At 37.2% G+C, this 24,211-nt stretch overlaps 1 protein-coding gene across 6 annotated transcripts in view; it reads left to right on the top strand.

Annotated features, from left to right (window-relative positions):
• The window catches only part of psd3l (pleckstrin and Sec7 domain containing 3, like), a 649,947-nt gene that overhangs the window by 204,412 nt on the left and 421,324 nt on the right, over nucleotides 1-24,211 (top strand). For all 6 annotated transcript variants that reach the window (XM_051929574.1, XM_051929571.1, XM_051929573.1 and 3 more), the window contains one exon: nucleotides 8,798-9,818. In XM_051929574.1, coding sequence (XP_051785534.1) covers nucleotides 8,798-9,818 — 1,021 coding nt within the window. The remainder of the gene's footprint in view (nucleotides 1-8,797; nucleotides 9,819-24,211) is intronic.

Genomic DNA, 24,211 nt, shown 5'->3' with positions numbered 1-24,211 from the left:
GGCCTCTCTCATCTTTTCAAGTGGGAGAACTTGCTCAATTGGTGGCTGACTAAATATTTTTTTGCCCCACTGTATGTGTATATACAGTATATATATGTATGTATATATATATATATATATATATATATATATATATATATATATATATACAGTATATATAAATAAAAATAATATATGGATAAATAGGTTTAGAAAATGGTATATATACACACATATATATAATGTTGCATTACATATTTTTGTATCTCCTGTTATGAGGAGACATTCAAGTAAGAATTCCATTGTACATTGATTTTTTTGTCAATGATTATTCAACATAGCTTAAAGACATGATATGTTGCTGCCTCCTAGTGGCTTTAGCCATTACTGCAATCTCAAATATAAAACCTTGTTAATGGGATGAATATTCAAGATTATTGTGTTTATGGCAAGAATGAAAGGTATGACTAATTTCTTATAACGCCTCTAGTTTTCCACCCTCAGATTTCCTTCTCAGTTACTGCCCAGCAGCTTCTAAATTAATTGCTACATAAGCTATTTCAGGGAAAGACTTGCAAAGACACTTAACACTTGAAGAAGTCTGCTGGTAGTGGTTAACTAAGCATATGTAAGGGTAATTGTCTCTCAAGGTGATCCATGGTTGTGGATATCTACCTATGCCAGTGCAGTGCCAGAAAAGTCTATAAAGTAATGTCCTACAGTATGTGGAGTCACTCTTTAACTTTGTGAGGTCCAAGAAATAATAAGGATACCCAGATGGAATGGAAGGAACAGATGTTTCTACATAATTTTTTGAAATAAGTCAGACTATGGGATGCCCTTATACATCACCCTGTGATGCAGTTTCATAGCCTGCTCCCAGGTCCTTCAAGAGCTTAGGGGTGGACCATGTAAGAGTCTTCAACACAAGAAAAAGAATGAGAAAATTGAAAGAGAGAGCAATTGGTGAAAAGCTGTTTAATAATGTATATGGTAGTTGCACATCATATAAAGATTAAAAATGATATATTTATTTAAATGATCTGAGCTACCCAGAAAAATACAGACGTCTAAACTGGTCAGTGTTGTCAGTTAATAGGATTAAATGTGGAATATTGTGAAGTTCTACCTCTTTTATTAAAATACAGATAGCATAGTGTTCCAAACCTTTTTGTTTAGTTAATCAAAACATTTCCAGAGTCTGAGGCAACCTCTTGAGCACAAACTGTCAAATGATGTGCCGATGACCTTTCACATCTGTTACTACAGTTGTCTTGTCACTGATCTTCAGGTACGAAATAACAACAGATCATTACCGGTTCATCTTGCATTTGCCAGAGTCTTCACACAGGCTAAATGTAATTAGCACATTACTTTCCAGCTGGCTCAACAACGCAGGCTTCCTGTCTGATAGTTGATTATCTGTGCCATTTGCAGTAGTGAGACTAAGGGCACAGAATATCCCTGTGGTTAGTGTTTCATTTCTGATTTATTGGATTAACCCAACCCAAGTTTTATTCAGCCCTTTTAAATGGATGCTGTTACTCTGACATATGTCTTAAGGGTTCTCTGTCTGAATGAACATGAACACTGTGACCTGAAAACTAACGTGCTGGACTGCAAATTTAAATACCCATTACTAATTTGGTTTGTGAACCAGAGCGGTGCACAAGCCATATTATGCACAGAAGACATTTTGTTGGCTTTGGAGAAAAACCTTATCTTGATGATTAAATGAAATGTGGACAGTCCCTAAAGAAGAGTGTTGATCTCTATCAAATAAGCATGGGTACATATGTCTGATCTTTTCATTGTCACTCATTTCTGTGCAACGTATTTAAGTTAATTTAGGAAAAATAACATTAAAAATCCTATACACTACTTAAACAACAATTGTGTTCTTGCGGGACAAATGGTAAAGCATTAAGGTGTATCTCTGTTAATCGTCATACCATTTTTATTTTGATGTGATAAAGCACAGAAATGAGAGCTGGCACAGAGTCCACAGGTTCAGCCTTTGGCTTGTAATTTAAAATAAAATGTTTATTGTAATTTATTGTAATTTATGGCTACAGTATGTCTTTCTTGTGTTCTACAGTACTAGGGTGTTGTACTGTGTTAGCCATTATGAATTTAGAGAAAATCCAAGCAAAATGACACCTTTTATTGGCTAACTAAAAAGATTACAATATGCAAGCTTTCGAGGCAACTCAAGCCCCTTTTTCAGGCAAGATGTAATCTAGACCAATTAACCTAGGGTGTATTTGCTGTATTTTTTACTAGCAGTTACTATTTCTGTGAGTTGCTTTGTCTTTATAATTGTGTTTATGGTTTATGAAACAAATTGTGTTAAAGTTCATTGTGAAATACAGTATAATACATTGATTGATTTATACAAACTTGTTTCTCTGTCTGTGAATTCAGTGGAATCACAGTTAGTACAATATTGAAATTTATAGATTTTATTTAATATATTATAAATGTGTGCCTGGTAATTGGCTGGCATCTTGTGTAGAATTGGTATCTTTTGTTTGCACTATACTAGAAGCACCGATAATGAGACACGAATATGTAAGAATGCCCTGTTCTGAATGTGCAAATATGTCCTGTCATTTACTTTGGAGAATAATGGATAAAGATTGCCACCTAATGGATTATACCAGAATGTCACCCTAGTATGGTACTTTTACTAAATACACTTCTTTCAATCGCAGCATTAATGTTAAAAAGTTCTCCATCTGAACATATAATGTTGAAATTGTAAGTAAAATATGGGGATGCACCGTGCCGCAATGTTTACTACTGCCTCGCAGCTTCGCAGTTTCCAACTTGATCACCGCCACCATGGAGTTTGCACATTTTCTCTGTGTCAGTTAAGTTTGTTATGTATACCAGAGTTTCTTACCATAATCCTACAATGTTTTTATACTAGGATAATTATGAGTCTAAACTGGCATAGTGTGGCTTATGGTAAGTTTGCACAGTAGTAGATTTAAATATTATCCAGGTCTGGTTATTAACTTGAATTTGATGCCTTTGAGATGGGCTTTGGTGTTTCCTGTACCTGTGGTGGAAAAATGGCTAGGAAAGTGGATGAATAATTTTTAAAATGTTAAAGTTCGTCTGTGGTATAGCAGGTCCACAGCTCTGGGGAAGAAGAAAAAGAAAGGAAAGAAAGACAGAGGTTGCTGGAGAGCACAAAGCAGGAGAGAGAGAGAGAGCTGGTGCGGGTGAGAGAGCAAGCGAGTGCAGGCTTGCATGCAGCTGTACGGGAAGCCTGGGTGTTGGGTTAACACCCGGGAGTTATAGTGGTGGTCGCTCCCGCTGAGTGATCATGTAGCGGGAGTGACCAGTGAAGGACGACTGGCCGCGTAAGGCCGGGAAGGCAGCGGGAGTCGGGAGGCTTGGTGGGTGAAGTCCTTGATGTGAGCGTCTTGGTCATCAAGGAAACCAAGTCTTGGGCCTGGGATGAGTGCGCGACCGAAGCCAGGATCGGGAGGCCTCCAGGCCGGTCGAGTGGAGTGAAGGTCAGCTGCAGAGAGAGTGACTCACCTGCTGCAGGGCCCAAACGGGAGAAGCAGGAGAGACGCTAGGGTAGAAGACACCAGGCTCTTTAAATGTTTTAAAGTACTGTTTCCTGTGTTATTTTAACCTCGTTGTTTTTAGAAGACTTTTTGTTCTATTGTTTTAACCTCCACTCTTCACGTTTGTTTTATGGATTACAGTAATCCCTCGCTATATCGCGCTTCGACTTTCGCGGCTTCACTCTATCGTGGATTTTATTTGTTAGCATATTTAAATATATATCGCGGATTTTTTGCTGGTTCGCGGATTTCTGCGGACAATAGGTGTTTTAATTTCTGATACATGCTTCCTCAGTTGGTTTGCCCAGTTGATTTCATACAAGGGACGCTATTGGCAGATGGCTGAGAAACTACCCAACCAGAGCGCGTATTACGTATTAAATAAAACTCCTCAAATATATTGTGAGCACGGGGGCTGTTCGCACCCCTAGAGGATATGGCCGCTCCTCAAAAAACGCTGAAAGATTACCTTCACATTGCTCCCTTCCTTGCTGGGCTTACATCTGGCTGCTTTGTCAAGCGATATGCTTCCTGCACAGTGCTTCACATACTTAAAAGATCAAACAGCACGTATTGATTTTTGATTGTTTGCTTTTCTCTCTCTCTCTCTCTCTCTTGCTCTGGCATTCTCTGCTCCTGACGGAGGGGGTGTGAGCAGGGGGGCTGTTCGCACCCCTAGATGATACCAACGCTCGTCTAAAAATGCTGAAAGATTACCTTCACGTTGCTCCCTTCTGAGCAGCTGCTTTATCAAGCGACATGCTTCCCGCACGGTGCTTCACATACTTAAAAGCTCGAAGGGCATGTATTGATTTTTGATTGTTTTTCTCTGTCTCTCTCTCTCTGACATTCTCTGCTCCTGACGGAGGGGGTGTGAGCAGAGGGGCTGTTCGCACACTGGCCTAGAGGATACAGACGCTCCTCTAAAAAATGCTGAAAGACTACCTTTACATTGTACATCCTTGCAGCTGCTTTGTCCGGCGGTGCTTCGCATACTTAAAAGCCAAACAGCCCTACTGATTTGTTTGCTTTTCTCTCTCTCTTTCTGACAGTCTGTGCTCCTGACGCGCACTCCTTTGAAGAGGAAGATATGTTTGCATTCTTTTAATTGTGAGACGGAACTGTCATCTGTCTTGTCATGGAGCACAGTTTAAACTTTTGAAAAAGAGACAAATGTTTGTTTGCAGTGTTTGAATAACGTTCCTGTCTCTCTACAACCTCCTGTGTTTCTGCGCAAATCTGTGACCCAAGCATGACAATATAAAAATAACCATATAAACATATGGTTTCTACTTCGTGGATTTTCACCTTTCGCGGGGGGGTCTGGAACGCAACCTCCGCGATAGAGGAGGGATCACTGCATTTATTTATTTGAAGACGTTTTTGAATGCACTGCACTTTATTTTGAACACCTTGTTTTTGTTCTGTTTTAAATAAAAGCACCTTTCACTTTTGCACTATCCCCTTGCTATGTTGTGCCTCACTGCTAAGCTCATCGATAACATTACTGACGGTGTAGGGTTCAAGGGCTCCTGGACAGATGATGGGAGCATGAGCAAAACCCGCATCGTCACATTGTCCTTCTTACTTTTTTAGAGTGTACTGTCCTTAAACAAATAACACATAGTACTGGGAGATAGGGAAATGGCTAATTATTGCTTCTTTAGATTTGTTTGTACTTAGTTATGTGTTTAATTTTTATAAATTCATTAATCCTGAGCTTTCAAAAGACTTGAATCAAAATCCTTATTTAGGGATGGGTGATATGGCTCAAAATTCAAATCACGATAGTTTTGGTCCAAATATTGATGTACAATATGCATTGATATTTTTTCCTATCCAGTTTTGCTCAAAAAGAACTCACACAGTTGTATTGTTCTTATATTTCATTTTTTGTATCTAATTGCACAGTAATCTATATATATAAAAGCCAAATACCACTGACTCACTCATCATGAAATCTCCCAAACCATAAGGACTTGGGACTTGAAATTTGGAATGTAGGTTACCCTTGGCCCATAGGTGCTTGCTAAGAAACTGTTTTAAAAATTTCGTGGTCCAAGTGCGTTTTGTCTGTATGTCGGTCCGCTTTTCATGAGAGAATTACTTAACGGATTTAGATCTGGTTGTTTTCTATAATTTGCTTGAACTTTCCGGTTGATTTTGTGACTTCTCTCATTGCACTAAATACCATAGTTCGGTTGCGGTACCAATGTATTTATGCAAATCCAGGAGAGTGGCTGTGGGCCGAGAGCAGGGGGGCGGAGCCTTTCTCATTCACTCGCCAGCCTCTGGAGATGGTCTACGTCTCGCCACGTGCAGGAGTGCACCTTACCTCCGGTTAGCTAGCAATACCTGTTTGTTCACCTACAGATTGTTAAGGAGTAATGTTTGACGTTTTTGAGAGAAAGATCAGAGTTCCATGTATTTTAGAGGGTAGCTGCTGATTGCCAGAGATATCACTGGCATGTGCTTTTCTCCCCACTCGGGGAACACTCTCCCGTCAGAGCTGAACACGATCAGATATAGTGCCAACTTCTATTGATTTTTAAAGTTTGTCCTTTTTAATTACTATGTGGGTGCAGCCACAGGAGACAGCTAGTAACTTTATATAATTTATTATACCAGTGGCCCATTAAATGCAGGAATCTCTTTGCAATTTTCATTATTTACATTATTTTTTAATTTAAAATATTTCTCATACATACATATTTCTCATACGCATACAAACACACAGAAACCCCTTACTGATTGCTAGATGCAGCCAGTGACCAAAACACTGTAGTTTCTTCCATTTGTTCAAATTAATGGCTTTTATCACATTGGCAGTGTTGTCTGTGGTAATGCAAACTTGTCACGCATCATTTAATTTCCACTCTTTAAACACATCTTTGAGCCACAGCGCAAGCGTTTCTCTGGTCTGGTTATCTGGCACATAGCCTGTCTGAAGACAGACTCTCTTCATCTCCCATTTCTTAATAAAACCGATTGTTAGGTTCAGGTATGGTTGCATGGTTCGACTAGTCCACACACTAGATGTGGTGGAAAAGTGGCTTACGTTCTGAAGCTGATTCAACATTTTCTCCTTCTCCTCATTGTATAGGTTGGGTAGTGCTTCTTTAGCAAAGTATTTCTGACTAGGAAGGACATATTTGGGATCAATTGTTCTCAGTAGTTTATGAAATCCATGTTTTTCAGCAGTAGCAATAGGAACCATATCTTATGCAATGTGGTATTTTACGGCAGCTGTTGTTTCATTCCATTTAGGGCTTGGTCTTATCATATGGTATGCAGTGAGAGAATGTTGCTGTCAGTCTGGTTTGTTTTCCAACTTTATTGCATTTTGAGCAAAGGCCTCGTGAAGTTTAATACATTCGTCATACCTTGTAACATGTTTTGTTTTCAAAGAATTGAATGTTATGTGTTGCCGGTCTTTGTTATTACTTCTCTCTTTGCAGAGTTGCATATAACAGTCTTTTGCTCTGTATAATTCTGTCTGAAGCCAAACCATTTACATACAGTAAATGTCACAACGTTCCTAAAGTTGTACTCTCTGCCACATTAGTTGGTCATTTATTCCATATGTCTATAGTTTTTTGCGTGAAGAAAAACGTTTGTATCATTTGTGTGAAATCTGCCTTTCCAGCCACGTCCTTGTGTAAAAAGAATCTACTTTAAAGTAACAGCCTAATTCCACTGTACAAATTCCCTTTATATTTTGAAACACTTCAATCTTGTCACATTTAATCTTTGCTTACTTTAACTAAAAGGTTCAGCTCCTTTAGTCTCTCCTCATAGTTTATATATCTCAGTCCCGGAATCTGCTTATTCACTCTCCTTTGGAGTTTCTCAAGTGCTGCTACATCTTTTTTGCAATATGGAGACAAAAACTGTACACAGTACTCCAGGTGAGGCTTCACTAGTGCATTATATAACTTAAGCATAAGTGCTCTTGACTTGTACTCCACACATCTTGATCTTATTAACCTTCTTGATTGCTTGTGTACGCTGTATTGATATAAATGATGATGAGTCCTAGATCTTTCTCATAAGGTATATTGACAAGTTTCAGACCTCCTATTGTGTACTCAAATCTAACATTCTGTAAAATTTGCTGATGCACTTAGTTTGGTATTGTCAGCAGACATAACTAGCTCATTGATTATATTTTGTGTGGATCATTTATGTGTCTTAAAAAGAGCAGTAGCCTTAGCACTGATCCCTGAGGGATCATCATCACCAATTCTGAAAGTCTTTCCCTCATCGTAATGTTTTGCTTCCTGTGTTTGAGATTTGTCCCCACATTTACATTGTACCTTAAGGTCCCACTTTAGTTTATTTTAGTTTGATCACTATCTTTTCTTATGGTACCTTATGAAAAACCTTCTGAAAGTTAAGATAAATATTGTGTGCTTTTTTTTAGCCTATTAATCTAAGCAGTGCTTCTCTCTCAACAATCTCCAAATCATTAAGTATGTGCTTAGTAGTATCTGTTACTTTTGGGATGCTGTCAGCTTTTTTACTTGTGTAAACATCAAAAAATGCAATTTCAAAGCAGTTGATTTACTGCAGCTCTTACTATATATTCAAGCTCACCTTTGCCGATCCAAAAGTATTGCTGTTGCTTATTGTATAACAAGGATCACTATCTGTTTTGTCTAATAATGGTCTAGATTAAATCATGAGTTGAACAATTTATAACTGCGATGACTGAAATCTACTACAATTTAAATAAAGTTTTCACCTGTAGTGGGATGTCACTTTCTAGTGAATTGTATGGCATGAAGCCCAGGGCCTGAGGTCAATATGCGTAGTTTGGCTCACAAGACCTACATAAATGATCCAAGTTCTCATGTGGCTGTTAGATGAATGTTGCATCCCAAAACAATTTATACATTAATTACTCAGATAGATAGATGGATCGATAGATAGATACTTTATTAATCCCAAGGGGAAATTCACAAATTTGAATTTAAAGTCCACTTTGTATTATCAAATGCTCCAAATATCAAAGGATTTCAAACCAAACCTTTTGAGGCAGAGATAAAAAAATAAGTTGGATCTTGTTTCAGTTTTCGATGCCATAAAGGGTTTTTCATAAAGCCTTTTAACTATATTATATGCATAATATATGTTTTAGTGTTTGTACATCTGTTTTATTATTTTTCAGCATATCAATTTAATGATCATAAAGACTAAAGGTGATTCCAAGTTTTTCATGTTTTGTTTTCTAGAACCAACAGGAAGTTCTCACACTTTGCAAGAGGACAGCAGTACTAGTATTAACACAAGCTATGAATATGATGCAACAGAACAAACTTTTGAAACACCACCTAACTTACCAAAGGGGACAACAAATGTTAATGGATGTGTATGTTTGATAGATGAACAAGCAGATGCCAATTTAGATTTAGATCCAAGTGAAATGACCCACTCAGTATTATTTGTTAATGACTCAGATAATAATCAGTCAGTTTTTGCTAATGAGCACATACAAATACAGCCAGAATATGAAATTGATAAAGAATCGAGGAGCCACCAATTTGAAAATAAACTTGAGGAAATAACAGCACATTCACAACTCCAGACAGAGGTACTCACAAAGGATACAGTTTCTGAGGATTCAGCAGCAATCGTGGAAAAAGAACCACAGACTGTACGTGAAATAAATCAAGACAAGGAGATGGATATTTCAAGCCAAGAAAAACGTACAGAAATGCCTATTTCAGCTGAATTCCTTTTGAAAAATGAGGCAGTGGTACCCCTCGAAGAAAAAGCTTGTGAACTAATTGAAAAAGATATTAGGGCCCCCATTTGGACTTTCGAGGAGGATAGACAAGAATTTGAGGAGCTTGCCGAGGAGTCAAGCAAAATCCTGGCTGAAATTCCTGGTATCTTTTCTGCCTTTCTGGGTGGAGCCCAAATAAAAGAAAAAACTAATAAGAGAATCAGATTTATGGGAAATAAAAATGAAACATTAGGCATTCAGAATGAAGTTGCTGAAGAGCAGGGCACAAGTGCAGTTTTTGAGCTTGAAAATCAGCAGAACACAGAGACTACAAATGTTAGTTCCGCAATGAGTCAGGAGAAGTATGAGCACAAGGATGTTTCCGAAAAAACTAAGTTGTCCACATTTTCTGCTGTTTCATCTGCTCCTCAAATAGTCATTGAAGAAGATGAGGTTTTTGAAAACAGTTCTGAAAATGGTGCCTTGAGCTCTGAGAGTGATGTAGCATCCGAGATATGCAAAGAAAGGTAACTGTAAATTTTGTTCATTAAATTATTTTCACAATGTGTAGTCATTTATGTGATTTTAGGTCCTTTTGTGAATGTAGCAATAAAAATCAAGATCTCTACTAGACTTTATAAATGTGACAAATCACATTACATTTTTTCCTGAATTTACCAAATTGAAGGTTGCAGTAAAACCTTTAAAGCCTGTGAGCTGATTAATAGGTGGGGATCTAAATCAAGATGCCATTTAAATAAATAGGTAGATCTGCACATTATGTTCTAATTGTAGGCCTGGTGTTAGCGCATGCCAATTATTGTAGTGTCTGCTTAGCAACAACAGGGAGAAAAGGCAAAAGGTTAAACTTTTAAATAACTTGTCTGTGTAACCTTACCCTGAAAGCATGCTGAAAACCTTGTTTACTCTTTTAGTTATCATGTAGTAGGATTTTATGAAAACTTACTGGATATTTATTTTGCAAAGACTGACTATTGTCTGTTGTTTTTTTCAGTAAATTCTGTCTACATTAAATTGCCATCATCATGAATGATTATTACTGCTGTTTTATGCTACAAACTAAATATATATCCATTTAAAAAGAAAATTAAAGGAGCTATGTGAACATTTTGGCAGGAATCAATACTTCAGGGTGGCTAGTTGTATTTTAAGTTTAACGCTACCTCCAGTACATGGTTTAAAAAGTTTTGACAAGAATAGATAACTTGGAGCAGGATGCAGAAAGAAGAATTACCTGTTGGTCAAAGAAACAGATTTCAGGGAAAGAATTGTTTGAGTGGGGAGAGGTATACAAGCTCCCTTCACAATAATTAGTGATTCTGTCTAAAAAGTCTGGGCATGGTTATCTGTCTATTTTTCTTTGTTTATTTATTATCTCCCTATTTGAAACACCACATTCTCTATTAAATACAACCTCTGCTTCTTGTATATTGTTATGTGTTTTTTTTTAGATTGTAGATTAGGTCGCTCTGAAACATTAAGCATTATTAGTTTAAAACATCAAATGAAAAGCCATATTACAGACAGATATTCATTTATTAATGTTGCTTACTAACTCATTACTGGATAATATTAAAATTTGTGGAAATTTTCCTAATACCGTACATTGAATTCTGGAAAATATTAGTAGTAAACATCGCACTGTTCTTACCATAAGTGTATTTCATTAACAGCTTCATATTCCAACATCTGACATCTAATGTTGGAATTTTGTATAATTAGCATTTTGATCGTGGACTGTCAGGATGTGTTTACTGTTAATGCTGGAGTATACTGAACACAGGTCAGGAAAAGCCAAACGCCACATTTTGAGTTAAAAGCATTAATAGATAGTGAGTTTCACTTCAAATTTTTGAGTGAACACCTCCTAAAACAGACATTTATAACAAGAAAATGTGGTTTATTTCTTGGTAAAACAAATGCAGAACTTGGATGAGGAAATAAATATTACAATTCCTTTTGTAAAGCATACTATTATAGAAAGTATCACTTCAGCAATGAAGCAGCCACATGCCTGTTTTTGATCATTCAAGAGCAATATCCCTTTTGGGCATTCGGTTCACAGGTTTGTGTTAAGAAGAACCTTGTTTGGAATTTGTATGAAGGAGGTTTGCATATTTCTGTGCTCCTTGCAGCGGAATGGTGAGCGAACACTGGTCTATTCAAATGTATATAAAAATAAGACTGGCACTGACATTGTTTTATCTAGACTCTGTCAGCACTTGGAGAAGTAAAGCTAAAAACTGGATAAGGGATTAATACCTTTTGTAACATTATTTGAGAATCACAATGGAGACTGTGAATATTCACAGGCAGCCTATTTTTTTTAATGGTCCAGAATTACATCATCTGGATTTTCTGGTACAAGCTGTATAGCCCAATGTGTGTGACAGCACAAATCTTCTTCACTTCAGAGATGTATCTTGTTCAAGTGGAGTACTTCTCATGAAGCATAAATAACAGTGGTGTTTTTCCAGTGTTAAGATTGTTCCAGTGCACTTTACTCGGCTATCATACTCTATATGAAGATATTGTTCATGATGGGTAGTCTAACAATATAATAAATTGGTAAAAAATAAATATTGACCGGGATGAATGGAGACAAAAAGACATACCCAAGGGAACGTGCATTTCCTGTTTATGATGTGTTTTTATTTTTTCAGAAGTATATATATTTAATGATATTTTAGCAAGAAATGCATATGTTTTGCACATTTTGAATATACAACTGGATAACTACTCTTGTTGCATAATTCACATGTCAAAGTGAGTTTTTTTTTTTTTTCTCTCTCTCCATGGATGATTTGTTGTTTTACACCATTGGTCTGTATTATACCATAAACTGTTTTATCTCCATTCTGCATTAAAGTATGATAATGAACAATTTCTTGACCATCACTACAAACTAGACGGGGTAAGTAACATATAAAAAAAATATTTTGGGTGGTGTATTATGTTAAGCCTCTCTCAGTATGTCATTACATTGGTCTTGGCTTTTTGGAAAAAGTAGGTTTTTTTTGGTGACGTTTTCAACTTTGAGAAGAAAAGAATGTCACATTGTGACAGATCTAGTGAATGTAATGGCTGCACAAGCATTGGGATGTGCTTGTTGGCGAGAAACTCCACAGCAGGTAAAATGCATCATCATGATGGAAGATTGTATTTTTTTGGCATTTTCGGGTCAAAGAATGTCAATAAAAAATTTGAGCCAAAGATAAAACCTTATCTTCACATGTTGCCATCAGCTTTGTGTATCTCTTCATTTAATTTTTGTGGAGTGGTACTCAAAAGAATTCATAACATAATTATGCACAAAATTCTTGTCTTCTATTTGTGATGTGGTCAACATACATTTTGTTACAGTATTTCACAAAAGTGAATTTGGACATTTTTCACTTAAGGGTGTACTCACTTTTGTTGCCATCGGTTTAGACATTAATGGCCGTGTGTTGAGTTATTTTGAGGGGACAGCAAATTTACACTGTTATACAATCTGTACACTGACTACTTTACATTGTATCAAAGTGTCATATCTTCAGTGTTGTCCCATGAAAAAGAATAAAATATTTACAAAAATGTGAGGGGTGTACTCACTTTTGTGAGATACTGTATTTCACGATAAATTGAAATACAATTAATGAAGCCGGTTGCAACATGTCTAGTTGCGCCCAAGAGCAATCCAGCGACAAGCTGCTAGGTAGGTGTGGGTATGTCAGCAGTATTTGCATAGTATGTATTACAAAAATCAGTCTTATTAATTTCATGATTGAAATCTTATTTTGAGGCTTCTTTTAGTGTTTGTTCCAACTCTTATTTTTAAATCAAGAATAACTATAGGAATAAATGGTGCCTCAGAGGAAAGTAAATAAAATATTAAATATGCTTCTCTTGGTATCATTGTTATTGTTATAATATAGAATCTGAAACATGAGAAAATAATGTGAGTCCTCCAAAGGAAACTATTGAAGCTGGCCGGGACCCTCACTAGCCAGCCTTAATGAGGCTCAACCAGTCCAAATCACTCCAAACTACGGCAGTTGGGTTCAGCCTAACTAAGCTGAAAAATGGAGTAAATGGATAAAAGTTCACCAGTAGACTTAAATGTTCAAAGACGCCTCACAAGATGGAGGAGCTTTTGACAAGCTACAGCTTGTGATAAAAGGCAAATAACTATTCTTTATAAATTAAAATTTTTATTGAAATAATCCATATTACTAACTGAGAATGGTAAACCGGATGGCATGGACGCAGGATACCGGATGGCATGGACGCAGGTACACGGCAATGGGACCATGAGACGTACTGCGCAGCCTTGTACAGCGCACGTCTCATAAACCGCAAGCGAAGTCGTATCCACCGCACACGAAGGAGTCACAGCCCAAAAACAATAGAGCTCAACTGACGTGAATGAGAAATGAAGCAACAACGCGCCCATAGCTAACGACTAACGACACATCCACACAAAAAAGAGGATTCTGCGCTGCAGCCCAGATTCAAATGGAAGAGGCTACGGAGGCCCCACAGGTCCACAAAGATATTACGGAAGGCGCGGGAAGGTACGAAAGGCAAAGGCGCCTACACAGCATAGTGAAACCCGACATAGTACGGAAGCCGCAGGCGTCACCGCCATATTGTGAGTGGCACTACTGCGGAGTGAAGGCGCAGGCGTCACCGCCATATTGTTAGTGGCACTACTGCGGAGTGAAGGCGCAGGCGTCACCGGCATATTCTGAGTGGCACTACTGCAGAGTCAAGTTAGGAATAATGTGCTCCTTGGGATTGTGCAAACCGCTGAACGCTTTACACCAAATTCAAACACAATACAGCTCAGCGATACAAACACGAGCCCACCTGGATAAGATCAATGAACGCAGGCGCCTACAACGCGCGTCTGAAACTGCGGAAGCAAAGCAGGCAGGGGTTCAAAACGAACGAGCTCGACTGACGGGTATACAAACACGAGCCCGCCTGGATAAACGACGCGCCCATAGCTAACAACTAACGACACAGCCACACAGAAAAGAGGATTCTGCACTGCACCCCAGAGTCAAACGTAAGACACTACGGGGTCCGCAAAGGTCAACAAAGAAAGTACGGAATATATAAGAGCACACCCATCAAAAAAAAATCAATTGTGTAAAAGCACATAGTACACACAAATTATGTGCTCTCGGCGCATATAAAGCGTATAAGGACAATACGGAGAATAGAGACCCAAAGGCATTGGAGAGAAAAAAAGGCAGATAAGAGATTATGAAAGCAGTGGAATTCGAAAGGCTCAAACAAACGATGGCGCGATACACATGCAGACAAAGGTACAGAATATGAAAGCTGTAAAATTCGAAAGTATTGTAGCGTCCCAGCCAGGTTGAGGTCTTTTTGGTTTTAAGTGACTGTTAGGTCCGATTGAGGGAAGGCGGAGTACAGCACGGAGGACTGATAGCGGGGTATTGATTTGATGCAGTAAGGGGAGTCGTTGGAGAGGGTGCTAGAAAGTTGTGTTTGGGGTTAGGAAGTCTGCGATTGTTCAAGTAAAACTTTTGTGACACTTTATCATGTCAGTCACTACAGTATCAAAGAAAAGATAGAAATGATTGCATTACCGCAAACAAAAGGTGATTAATCATCAGAACCAGGTGTAATTGAAAAAATACCAGGACAAATTGAGGTCTGAAAAAAAGAGTAGACAACAAAGTCTTTTTGCATTCGCCTCATTCAATGGACAAAACGTGGATTTACACATTGATGGACCATATGCTATGAGACTCTGTGGTCCCACAACAGTTAAACGAATGACAAGTTAAATTTCAAAGAGTACACAATTCGGTTGGGTGTATATTGATGATCTCGGGGAAGTGATACAAATAATAACAGGCAAAGAGAAAGGTGATGTATATATTCTGAGAATAACATTACACACCAAAGGAGATTGTGATATGCCATTCGTAGTAAAATGTTTACAGTTTACCTTGAGAATAGCTTTTGCTATGACAAGCAATAAATCAGAGGGACAAACAGAAGAACTCGAAATGTTTATTGCAGAAACAGAAACAATATTCACTCACGGGCAGTTATACGTTGCGTTGTCACAATGCGTCTCCAAACAATATTGTTTTTAATGAACTTTTAAAGTAAAAGTGAAAATAATGAAATTGAAACAATTCCAAAAAAAATATGTAAAATTGTATATCCAATTAACCAAACACAGGGGTTGGCGAGCGAAGCGAGCAGGGGGCGAATCCCCCTAGTAAAGAAATAACAGGAAAAGCTGAAAAGACCAAAAAGGAGTTGCCAAAAGGCAAACAATTCAGACACAAATCCCAGAGTAGAATCCAATAAACTGAGGCAAAAGAGTATGACAACTAGTAAATTCAATGTAACAGTGCTCACTGTTAACTCCTTCTAAACTTATTTTTTCTGATGTAAATGGCTAGAAAGAAATCTGAGGATTGGTGATGTCAGGGTGGCTCCACCTGTAGAGCACATTAAATGAATGCCACTTTAAGGTGACAGTGCAAAATTTTAGTTATAATCAAAATAAAGGAAAATATGGCAAATAACAAATGAAAAACAACAAAATTAACAATAAAATACACAAATTCAGGTTGATACAGTACATAACAATCCTAAGTAATGTGCATTGTTAGAATACTGAAAATTTAACATTTCCCTCAATATCAACTTCTCAAAAAATGTAACATCTTTATCGAATAGAAATGTGCACTACCTTTACCTTCTTGATAATAATTCAGTAACATTATGAAATGCTAAATTTTCACTCATGACAGACTATGCAGTGTAAGCATAGTAAGCAGTTTTAGTACTACTGTGCATTATTTTGAATGCTAAAAATTGTATTCCTGTTGCTATATGGGTACATTTTAGTTCTTTTTATAGCAGCTTTTTTGATAATGTTTTTATGAGAATGTTTTACATGGTGTCCTATTGGAGTATTACTGCTTTCTTTATAAGGGTTTTTTTAAAACTTCTAATCCAAACATTGAACATGGATGGCCATGCTGTCACCATTGCTCCAGGGCTCCTTATATGATGTTTGCTCCCACACTCACCTATAAAGATACAAGGAATCCTAAAGACACTATGTCATCAGGCTTCATCTCTGTGATTTGCTTCCAACAGCTGGAGTTTTGAGAAGGCCCCTTTTAAATTTAATCTTGGCCTACTGGGATCACTGACACCCAGATAACCCAGATGAACACACCCTGATAACTCAGATTACTACTACTCTTTTGATGTTTGATAGTTAAACTAATTAGAAGTATTTAAGTGATTAAGCAGTGTATTTTATTACATGAGTAATTTATTAAGTTGATTTGAAATAGTGGACTTGAAAAACAAAGATTTTAAACTAACTACTTAATCAAGGTTTTTAGTTTTTCCCAATTAACATAAATATTTTTTATACATCTAGAGGAAATCACATTTGAACCATGTTTTTTTATCCTATTTGATGTGCTGGGTTTTGTTAATTCTCTAGTTATAGTTCTGTATCTCTTTATTATGAAGCTATCAATCTGTTTTGTATACTTGTTGATCCAAGTTTAAAGATGTGAGGAGCCAAGCATAAGGCAGAAACCATCCCTGATAGAGACACCATTTCATTACCAGATGCACTCAAACAGGACCATTTTAAATTTACAGATCAGCCAAACAGGCACATCTGTGGAATTTGGGACAAAAAACAGAGTACTTAAAAGAATTTGGTTTAATGTGACAGGACTCTATAAATTATATTCTAGCCTAGAAGAAAAAGTCTAGTGAAGGAACAAATACTGAATAGAGTGACAGTCTTCAACAAAACATACACTAATAACAGCTGTGCATGCATATATAGAGTTAGAAGATGACTGAGTAGCATTTCAAAAATGTGGAAGGAAATGAAAGTCAGTATACTGTTTGTAGAACTTTCAGACCAATACAATAAGCCATATCTTCCTGGTATTAAGTCTGCTTCCTTCATGCTGTAAGAAGGCATTCTACCTCTAGTGGTGTCATGCTACTCAGAGGTATTTGTATCTCAGTACAAATTTTCATATATAAAACAAAACTAGTTTTACTATCACATGCAATTGGCATTTTAATGACTGGCACTGCTATAATGAGTACTTGTCAGGGAAAGTGATGCTGGAATATTGTGTGCAGTTTTGGTCTTCTATAACAAGGGTAGGCAACGTCGGTCCTGGAGTGCCACAGTATGTGCAGGTTTTTGTTCCAACCCAGTTCCTTAACGAGAACTCAATTATTGCTGATGAAGCACATATTGCTTAAGTGACATTTTAATGCTTCATTTTAGTGGTCTCGCTTGTTAAGGTTCTCCAACCTTAATTGCTTATTTCAATCTTAAACTGCTGCATTCAGTGTTTTAATTGCTCCTTATTAGCAATAAGATGTAAAACAGGGGTAGGCAATGTCGGTCCTGGTGAGCCGCAGTGGCTACAGGTTTTCATTCCAACCCAATTGCTTAATTAGAAACCAATCATTGCCAATCTCAGACCTTATTTAATTTTATGGCTTGTTAGTCTGTGCAATGTAAGGCTTTTATATCGTAGATTTTTTTCCTTTCCAAGGATATCATCCAAATGATTTGAAGCCTAAAACAGATCATTTTCAGTCTGTCACATTTTTCTATTAAGTGTTTTATTAAATCAAACTGTGCATGATGAACACACACAGATGTAATTGGAAAAAAGCTAGCTGGAGAACTGCTGGCTGCTTTGTCTTTTACATCTTATTGCTAATAAGGAGCAATTAAAACACTGAATGCAGCAGTTTAAGATTGAAATAAGCAATTAAGGTTGGAGAACCTTAACAAGCGAGACCACTAAAATGAAGCATTAAAATGTCACTTAAGCAATATGTGCTTCATCAGCAATAATTGAGTTCTCGTTAAGGAACTGGGTTGGAACAAAAACCTGCACATACTGTGGCACTCCAGGACCGACGTTGCCTACCCCTGTTCTATAACATATAGCAGTGTATAAAGTCCAGAGACTAGCTGTGAGCTTTTACAAAAGTTAAAAAAGAACTGAATCCATTCGCTTAAAGAGCTAACATGATGGAAATGTTGTAAAGTATGAAGGGAATTACTATGGCCGAAACAAGCTGTTGCTTTATCAGTAAATTTAAATCCTCAACAAGATCATGGAAGCACAAATGGAAACTGGTTAAGGGTAAATTTTGCACACATGTTTAATTTTTTTCTAAAGAGGAACACATTGCGAAGCTGTACAATAGCTAGTAGTGATGCTCCAATTGATAGGCTGAGTTTCACTACACAAGACTTGATCAGTAAATTGGCTGATCATAAAAAACAATTTTTTTCAGCATCTGCTTTTCTAATGGTTATGATAATTTAGTGCTCCTTTACACAAAGTATTGGAGTAGTTGAGCATTTTCTGCTGTATTCTTCAAGAAGAGTGCAATAAGACAGACATTATATATATAAGCTTGGAATTTTAGTCTTTACATTAAGAAAATGGAGGAATAAGCTGAGAAAAAAGAGTCAGAGGAGTTGTCCTGTGCAATTAGACAAACAGAAAGTAAAGCTACTCTAATAATTTCAAGCATTTTTGTTTTGTCCTTTAATTAAAATGGACACTGCTTGTCTGAATTTGCACATTGAGTGAGTTTGTGTTTAGTACGGCAGCTCACATTTTCAATAAGAAAAAGAAGAGATAAAGAAGAATTTGAAATTGCTGCTTAGTAAACAATAGGCTTGTTTGCTTAACAGCAAAATCTGTTTATTTAACTTGTACACTTTATAGGCACTTTAGCATTGTATTTTCTTGCAATCTTTTGAATATATAATAGATCTGCAGCTTTTTTAAAGGTTTGTACTGTGTTTATTATTTGTTTGCATGTGTCATACAGTTTATGTTTTGGTATGAAAGAAGTACTGCATAATTAAAATAGTAATCTATATTTATAATTATACATCAATAATTATACATATCGAGCTGGTATACTGGAAAACAAACAAACAAAAACAGTATAAATATAGTAAATGTATATTTTAACAATAAAATAAACTGTGGTGCAATCTAGGGTTGTCACAAAACCAAAAATTAAAACTTCGACATGCTACTAAGAAAAGCATTGAAATTCTATACCATTGTTGATACCTAGTCCAGTACATAATGTAATGCAATAAAAATATTATTTAAATAAATTGCAATTCTGTTTGAGTTAAAATCCTAACATTGATGAAAATAAGTAATAGAAATTTTGTCATTAATTGCAAGTACTTTAAGTTGTGCAATCTTTTCTAAAAGGTAAGAGTAGATTTCTCTAAACAATAAAAACTAAAGAAGTTTAAATCTGGTCAAAATTTTTTACATTAATGAAATCAAATAATGTTACTGAGGTAGTACGATGAAATGGTACAAATGTCATTAAATATTAATTGAGTAAGTATTGCAATCATTTGTAAACGGTATACATGAAACCATTAAACATTCATGTAAAAAAAACATTAATGTGGTCTCTTAAAAAAAAAAAACATGTTCAGAAAAGCAACTCACAAACAGACCTCTGACGTACTTGAAAGCTTTGCATAAATGTGTACAGTGCACATTATATTTTTGTGTGAAAACAAACTGTGATGTTTTTGTAACTACCAAAGTTTTTGCAAGAAAGACTAACTTGTAAACATGCTCTTCAGTGAGCTCTGACATTCTGAATACTCACCCTGTAGCCCAGTGTATGAGCACACGGAGGAGTAGCACCACTGTTTATGCATTTGAACACTGAAAAGATACAGCAACCTACATTATGTAGTAAATGTGATAAAATATAACTTTAAAATTGCAAAATAAAAAAATGTAACGCACTGTGGTAGCAGACTTTGCGGCAAAGGCTTAAAAATTGAGGGAGTGTTTGAGGCCTATAGTGCTAAAGAGTGTTAGTTCTGAAAGAACAGCACAGAGTAAAAAGTAACCTGTAGGTAAAAGTAATAGAAGAACCCTGTCTTAATATGTTTAATGTTTAACTGGCTGCAAAAAATGTTTTAACCTGCAGAAAAAAATAAACATCACATCCTTACTTCAAATGGAATAGTTTTTAGAATAGTAGATTTAGACCTCCTTATGTTATCGTAATTTAGAAATAAGGTACCTCTTAATTTTTCATATTAGCTCACTTGGAAATTGTACATACAGGCTTGCATGTATCTTGTGGTTTTCTAATAGCCACAAAGACAAGGTTTTTCCAGACACCACCGCAGTTGCAGCCTTTGCCAGTTAAGTGTGCGGATGAAGGCTCTGATGCTGCTAAAGCTGCCATGTTATTTACACTTGTGACTGAATGGAAAGGAGCGATATATATAACTCTCTAGAATATAAAAAAAATACTGGGACGAGACAAGACTTTTTTCCAGAGATTTTTTTCAAGTCCCTTGAGATGAGACTTTGGCCATGAGATTTTTTCAAGTCACACCCTCCTCTTAACCATATTCAATCACGCACACGAACTCTCACCTCTCATTCGTGTGAATGCTTTTGAAAGACACAGTTCTTGCTCTCTCGGCTCTTATAAATTCTTAAGTTTTTCTCAATTAAAGAAGATGTATTATGTCCAACTCTTAGTGAAGAATTTCATCACAAAGGGTTTTATCAACAGTAAAAATGAGTTCACGGGCAATCCTAGCACAGAGAAAGGATGAAGTCAAATGAATTAATGCTAAAAATGTCAATTGGTTACACGGCAAATTGGTTAAATGCGTATCAATAGACTATGCTGAAACAGTTGATGGTGATCGTGCGGAAAATTAAAACATCAACTTACATTATCCCGAAGAATATCTACAAGTGTTAACAATGTTCGGTATTCCTCCACATGAATTACTGTAGAAAGAAGGATGTATCCAAGAAAGGTAATATAGTACATCTTCAGTGAATAACATTAGACAACAAAGGAGATCTTGATATGCCATTCGTATTAAAACGCTAACAGTTTCCCGTTAGAATAGCTTTTGTAAAGACAATTAACAAATCTCAGAGCCGAACATTCAAAAAAGTTGTTTTATTTAATAGAGAGAAAAAAATTTAATTTAATCACGGGCAGTTATAAGTTGCATCGTCACAATGAAAGTCCAAAGACGGAATCAAAATTCAATTCGATATTGATGAAAATTTAATTAAAAAAATGTTTTACTGAAGTTTTACAGTAAAAGTGTAAGTTTAAAAAGTATATGCATGTTAATTTCAAAGCCAAACAGAACGAAATCGTATTACGCAAAGAATAACTCTAACGCAACATGAAACACAATTTATTTACAAATGATTAAATTTTGCGTTTTTTTAATATGGTTAATTACTCGATGCAATGTAAAATAGTTAGTTCTATTATGCATATGTAACAATTCCCATGAAAATAACAATCTGTTTAAATTGTACGTCCGCATCCCCATACACGAGCGATAGAACTGCAAAGAGGCTGGCGCATAGTGTTGGCGAGTGAAGCAAGCAGAGGGCAAAGCCCCCTAGTGTGTATATGTGTAATATATATATTGTGAGAAGCAGCCTGGACACAGACAGACGGACATCGTAAGTTCTCCCAACACACGTTTATTTACACTATTTACAAGGTTTAATTGTGCACAACCCAGTGCCTCCAGCACCAATCCCCCAAAGTCCAGGCCTTTCCTTCCAGTGCCTGCTTCCTTCAGGCTGCCTCCACTCCTCGCCCGACTCCAGTCACTGTCTGAAGGGAGGCGGCCCCTTTTATGCATCACCGGATGGCCTCCAGGTGCTCCCCGACACTCCTCCGCCGACTCTCCCCTGTGTAGCGGAAGTGCTAGTTGTGCACCAGGAAGGACTTCCGGTGTCCCCTTTCTTCTTCCCCCCAAGCACTTCTGGGTGTGGCGAAAGTGCTGAGGTCCAGAGCTCTCTAGGCACTGGGGCGCCCCCTGGCGGTGACCATGGGTCCCAACAGGGTTGGGCTTCCAAACCCTGCACCCGTGGCCCCCAACACAACCAGGGCAGTCGACCCCTCATGGTCTGGAGGAGGCGCAAGCCCTCCTCCGGTCCTCTTGGGCGTCCCGGCTGGGTACCACCCCCAGCGGTCTGCCACAATATATATATATATATATATATATATATATATATATCTATATATATATATATATATATATATATATCTGTTATAAAAAAAATCCTGGGAGGGAGACGAGACGTGATCTTTTTGGAAGACAATTTGATGTCCTGTGAGGCAACATTTAAAACAAGTTCATGGACATCTAACCAAGCAGTTGTTGGAATGCTTTTGGCTGACAGACATCATGTGCTCCTTTAAACAATGACAAGCAGAACACGCAGCTTGCCAGTAGCAGCAGCTGGAAGCCAGCAGGCGATCCGACCGCTTCTCCTTAGCATGTGTTCAGCCGCCACCTTCATAACACAAGCTGCGTTTTACGTCCTGTGAGAAAGATTTAACCACTCCCGGGGCCGGAAATAAAGGATAAGTATTGTTTTTACAAAAGTTTTAAAGTAACAATGAAAATAATGGATATTTAACAATTCCTGCGAAAATAACAATCTTTTTAAATTGTGTATCCGGTAAACCAAACCCGGGGGTGGGCGAGCGATATATAGATATATAAATAGATATACAGGCTCAGTCAAAATTATGTTAACACTAATGGTACTGCTATTTATATGCTTATATACAATTTTTGTGGATAATTTATGTGCCACATATGGTACATGTGTTGAACATGATGGCAAAGTCATTCCTTTAAATCATCTTGCACATATGAACTATGTTTTGTGAATAAATTGTTTCCGCCATTCAGATATTAACATAATTATTGGTTAACATATTGGGTGCAGTATAAAAGAGGCCGCCTCATTTCGTTCAGAGAGCCAGAGTCGGGAGGTCGAGGACAAAGCTTGTGTGGAGGAGTGGAGGCGGCAGAGAAGAGAAGTAAAGGAAGAGTAAAAGAGAGAGAGAAGGGACTGAGCAGTATTGCTGTTGTTGATGGTTGGTGATTTACTGTATGTGCTGGGAAGAAAAGAAGAATAAGAAAAATAAAAGTGTGTGCTTACACTTGCGTGTCTGTGTCGGATTTGGGGAGTGGTACGTCCCTGGCTTATCACTATATATATATATATATATATATATATATATATATACACAGTCATATGAAAAAGTTTGGGAACTCCTCTTAGCCTGCATAATAATTTACTCTACTTTCAACAAAAAAAAGATAACAGTGGTATGTCTTTCATTTCCTAGGAACATCTGAGTACTGGGGTGTTTTCCGAACAAACAATTTTTAGTGAAGCAGTATTTAGTTGTATGAAATAAAATCAAATGTGAAAAACTGGCTGTGCAACAATTTGGGTACCCTTGTAATTTTGCTGATTTGAATGCATGTAACTGCACAGTACTGATTACTTGCAACACCAAATTGGTTGGATTAGGTCGTTAAGCCTTGAACTTCATAGACAGGTGTGTCCAATCATGAGAAAAGGTATTTAAGGTGGTCAGTTGCAAATTGTGCTTCCCTTTGACTCAACTCTGAAGAGTGGCAGCATGGGATCCTCAAAGCAACTCTCAAAAGATCTGAAAACAAAGATTGTTTAGTATCATGGTTTAGGGGAAGGCTACAAAAAGCTATCTCAGAGGTTTAAACTGTCAGTTTCAACTGTAAGGAATGGAATCAGGAAATGGAAGGCCACAGGCACAGTTGCTGTTAAACCCAGGTCTGACAGGAGCGGCATATGCTCAGGATTTTGAGAATGGTTACAGACAGCCCACAGATCACCTCCAAAGACCTGCAAGAACATCTTGATGCAGATGGTGTATCTGTACAGCGTTCTACAATTCAGCACAGTTTGCACAAAGAACATCTGCATGGCAGGGTGATGAGAAAGAAGCC

Source organism: Erpetoichthys calabaricus, chromosome 7 (genome assembly GCF_900747795.2).
Source record: "Erpetoichthys calabaricus chromosome 7, fErpCal1.3, whole genome shotgun sequence".
Taxonomy (NCBI): Eukaryota; Metazoa; Chordata; class Cladistia; order Polypteriformes; family Polypteridae; genus Erpetoichthys; species Erpetoichthys calabaricus.
The sequence above is the reverse complement of the archived record's forward strand: the minus strand, read 5'-3'. Positions and strand labels throughout refer to the sequence as shown.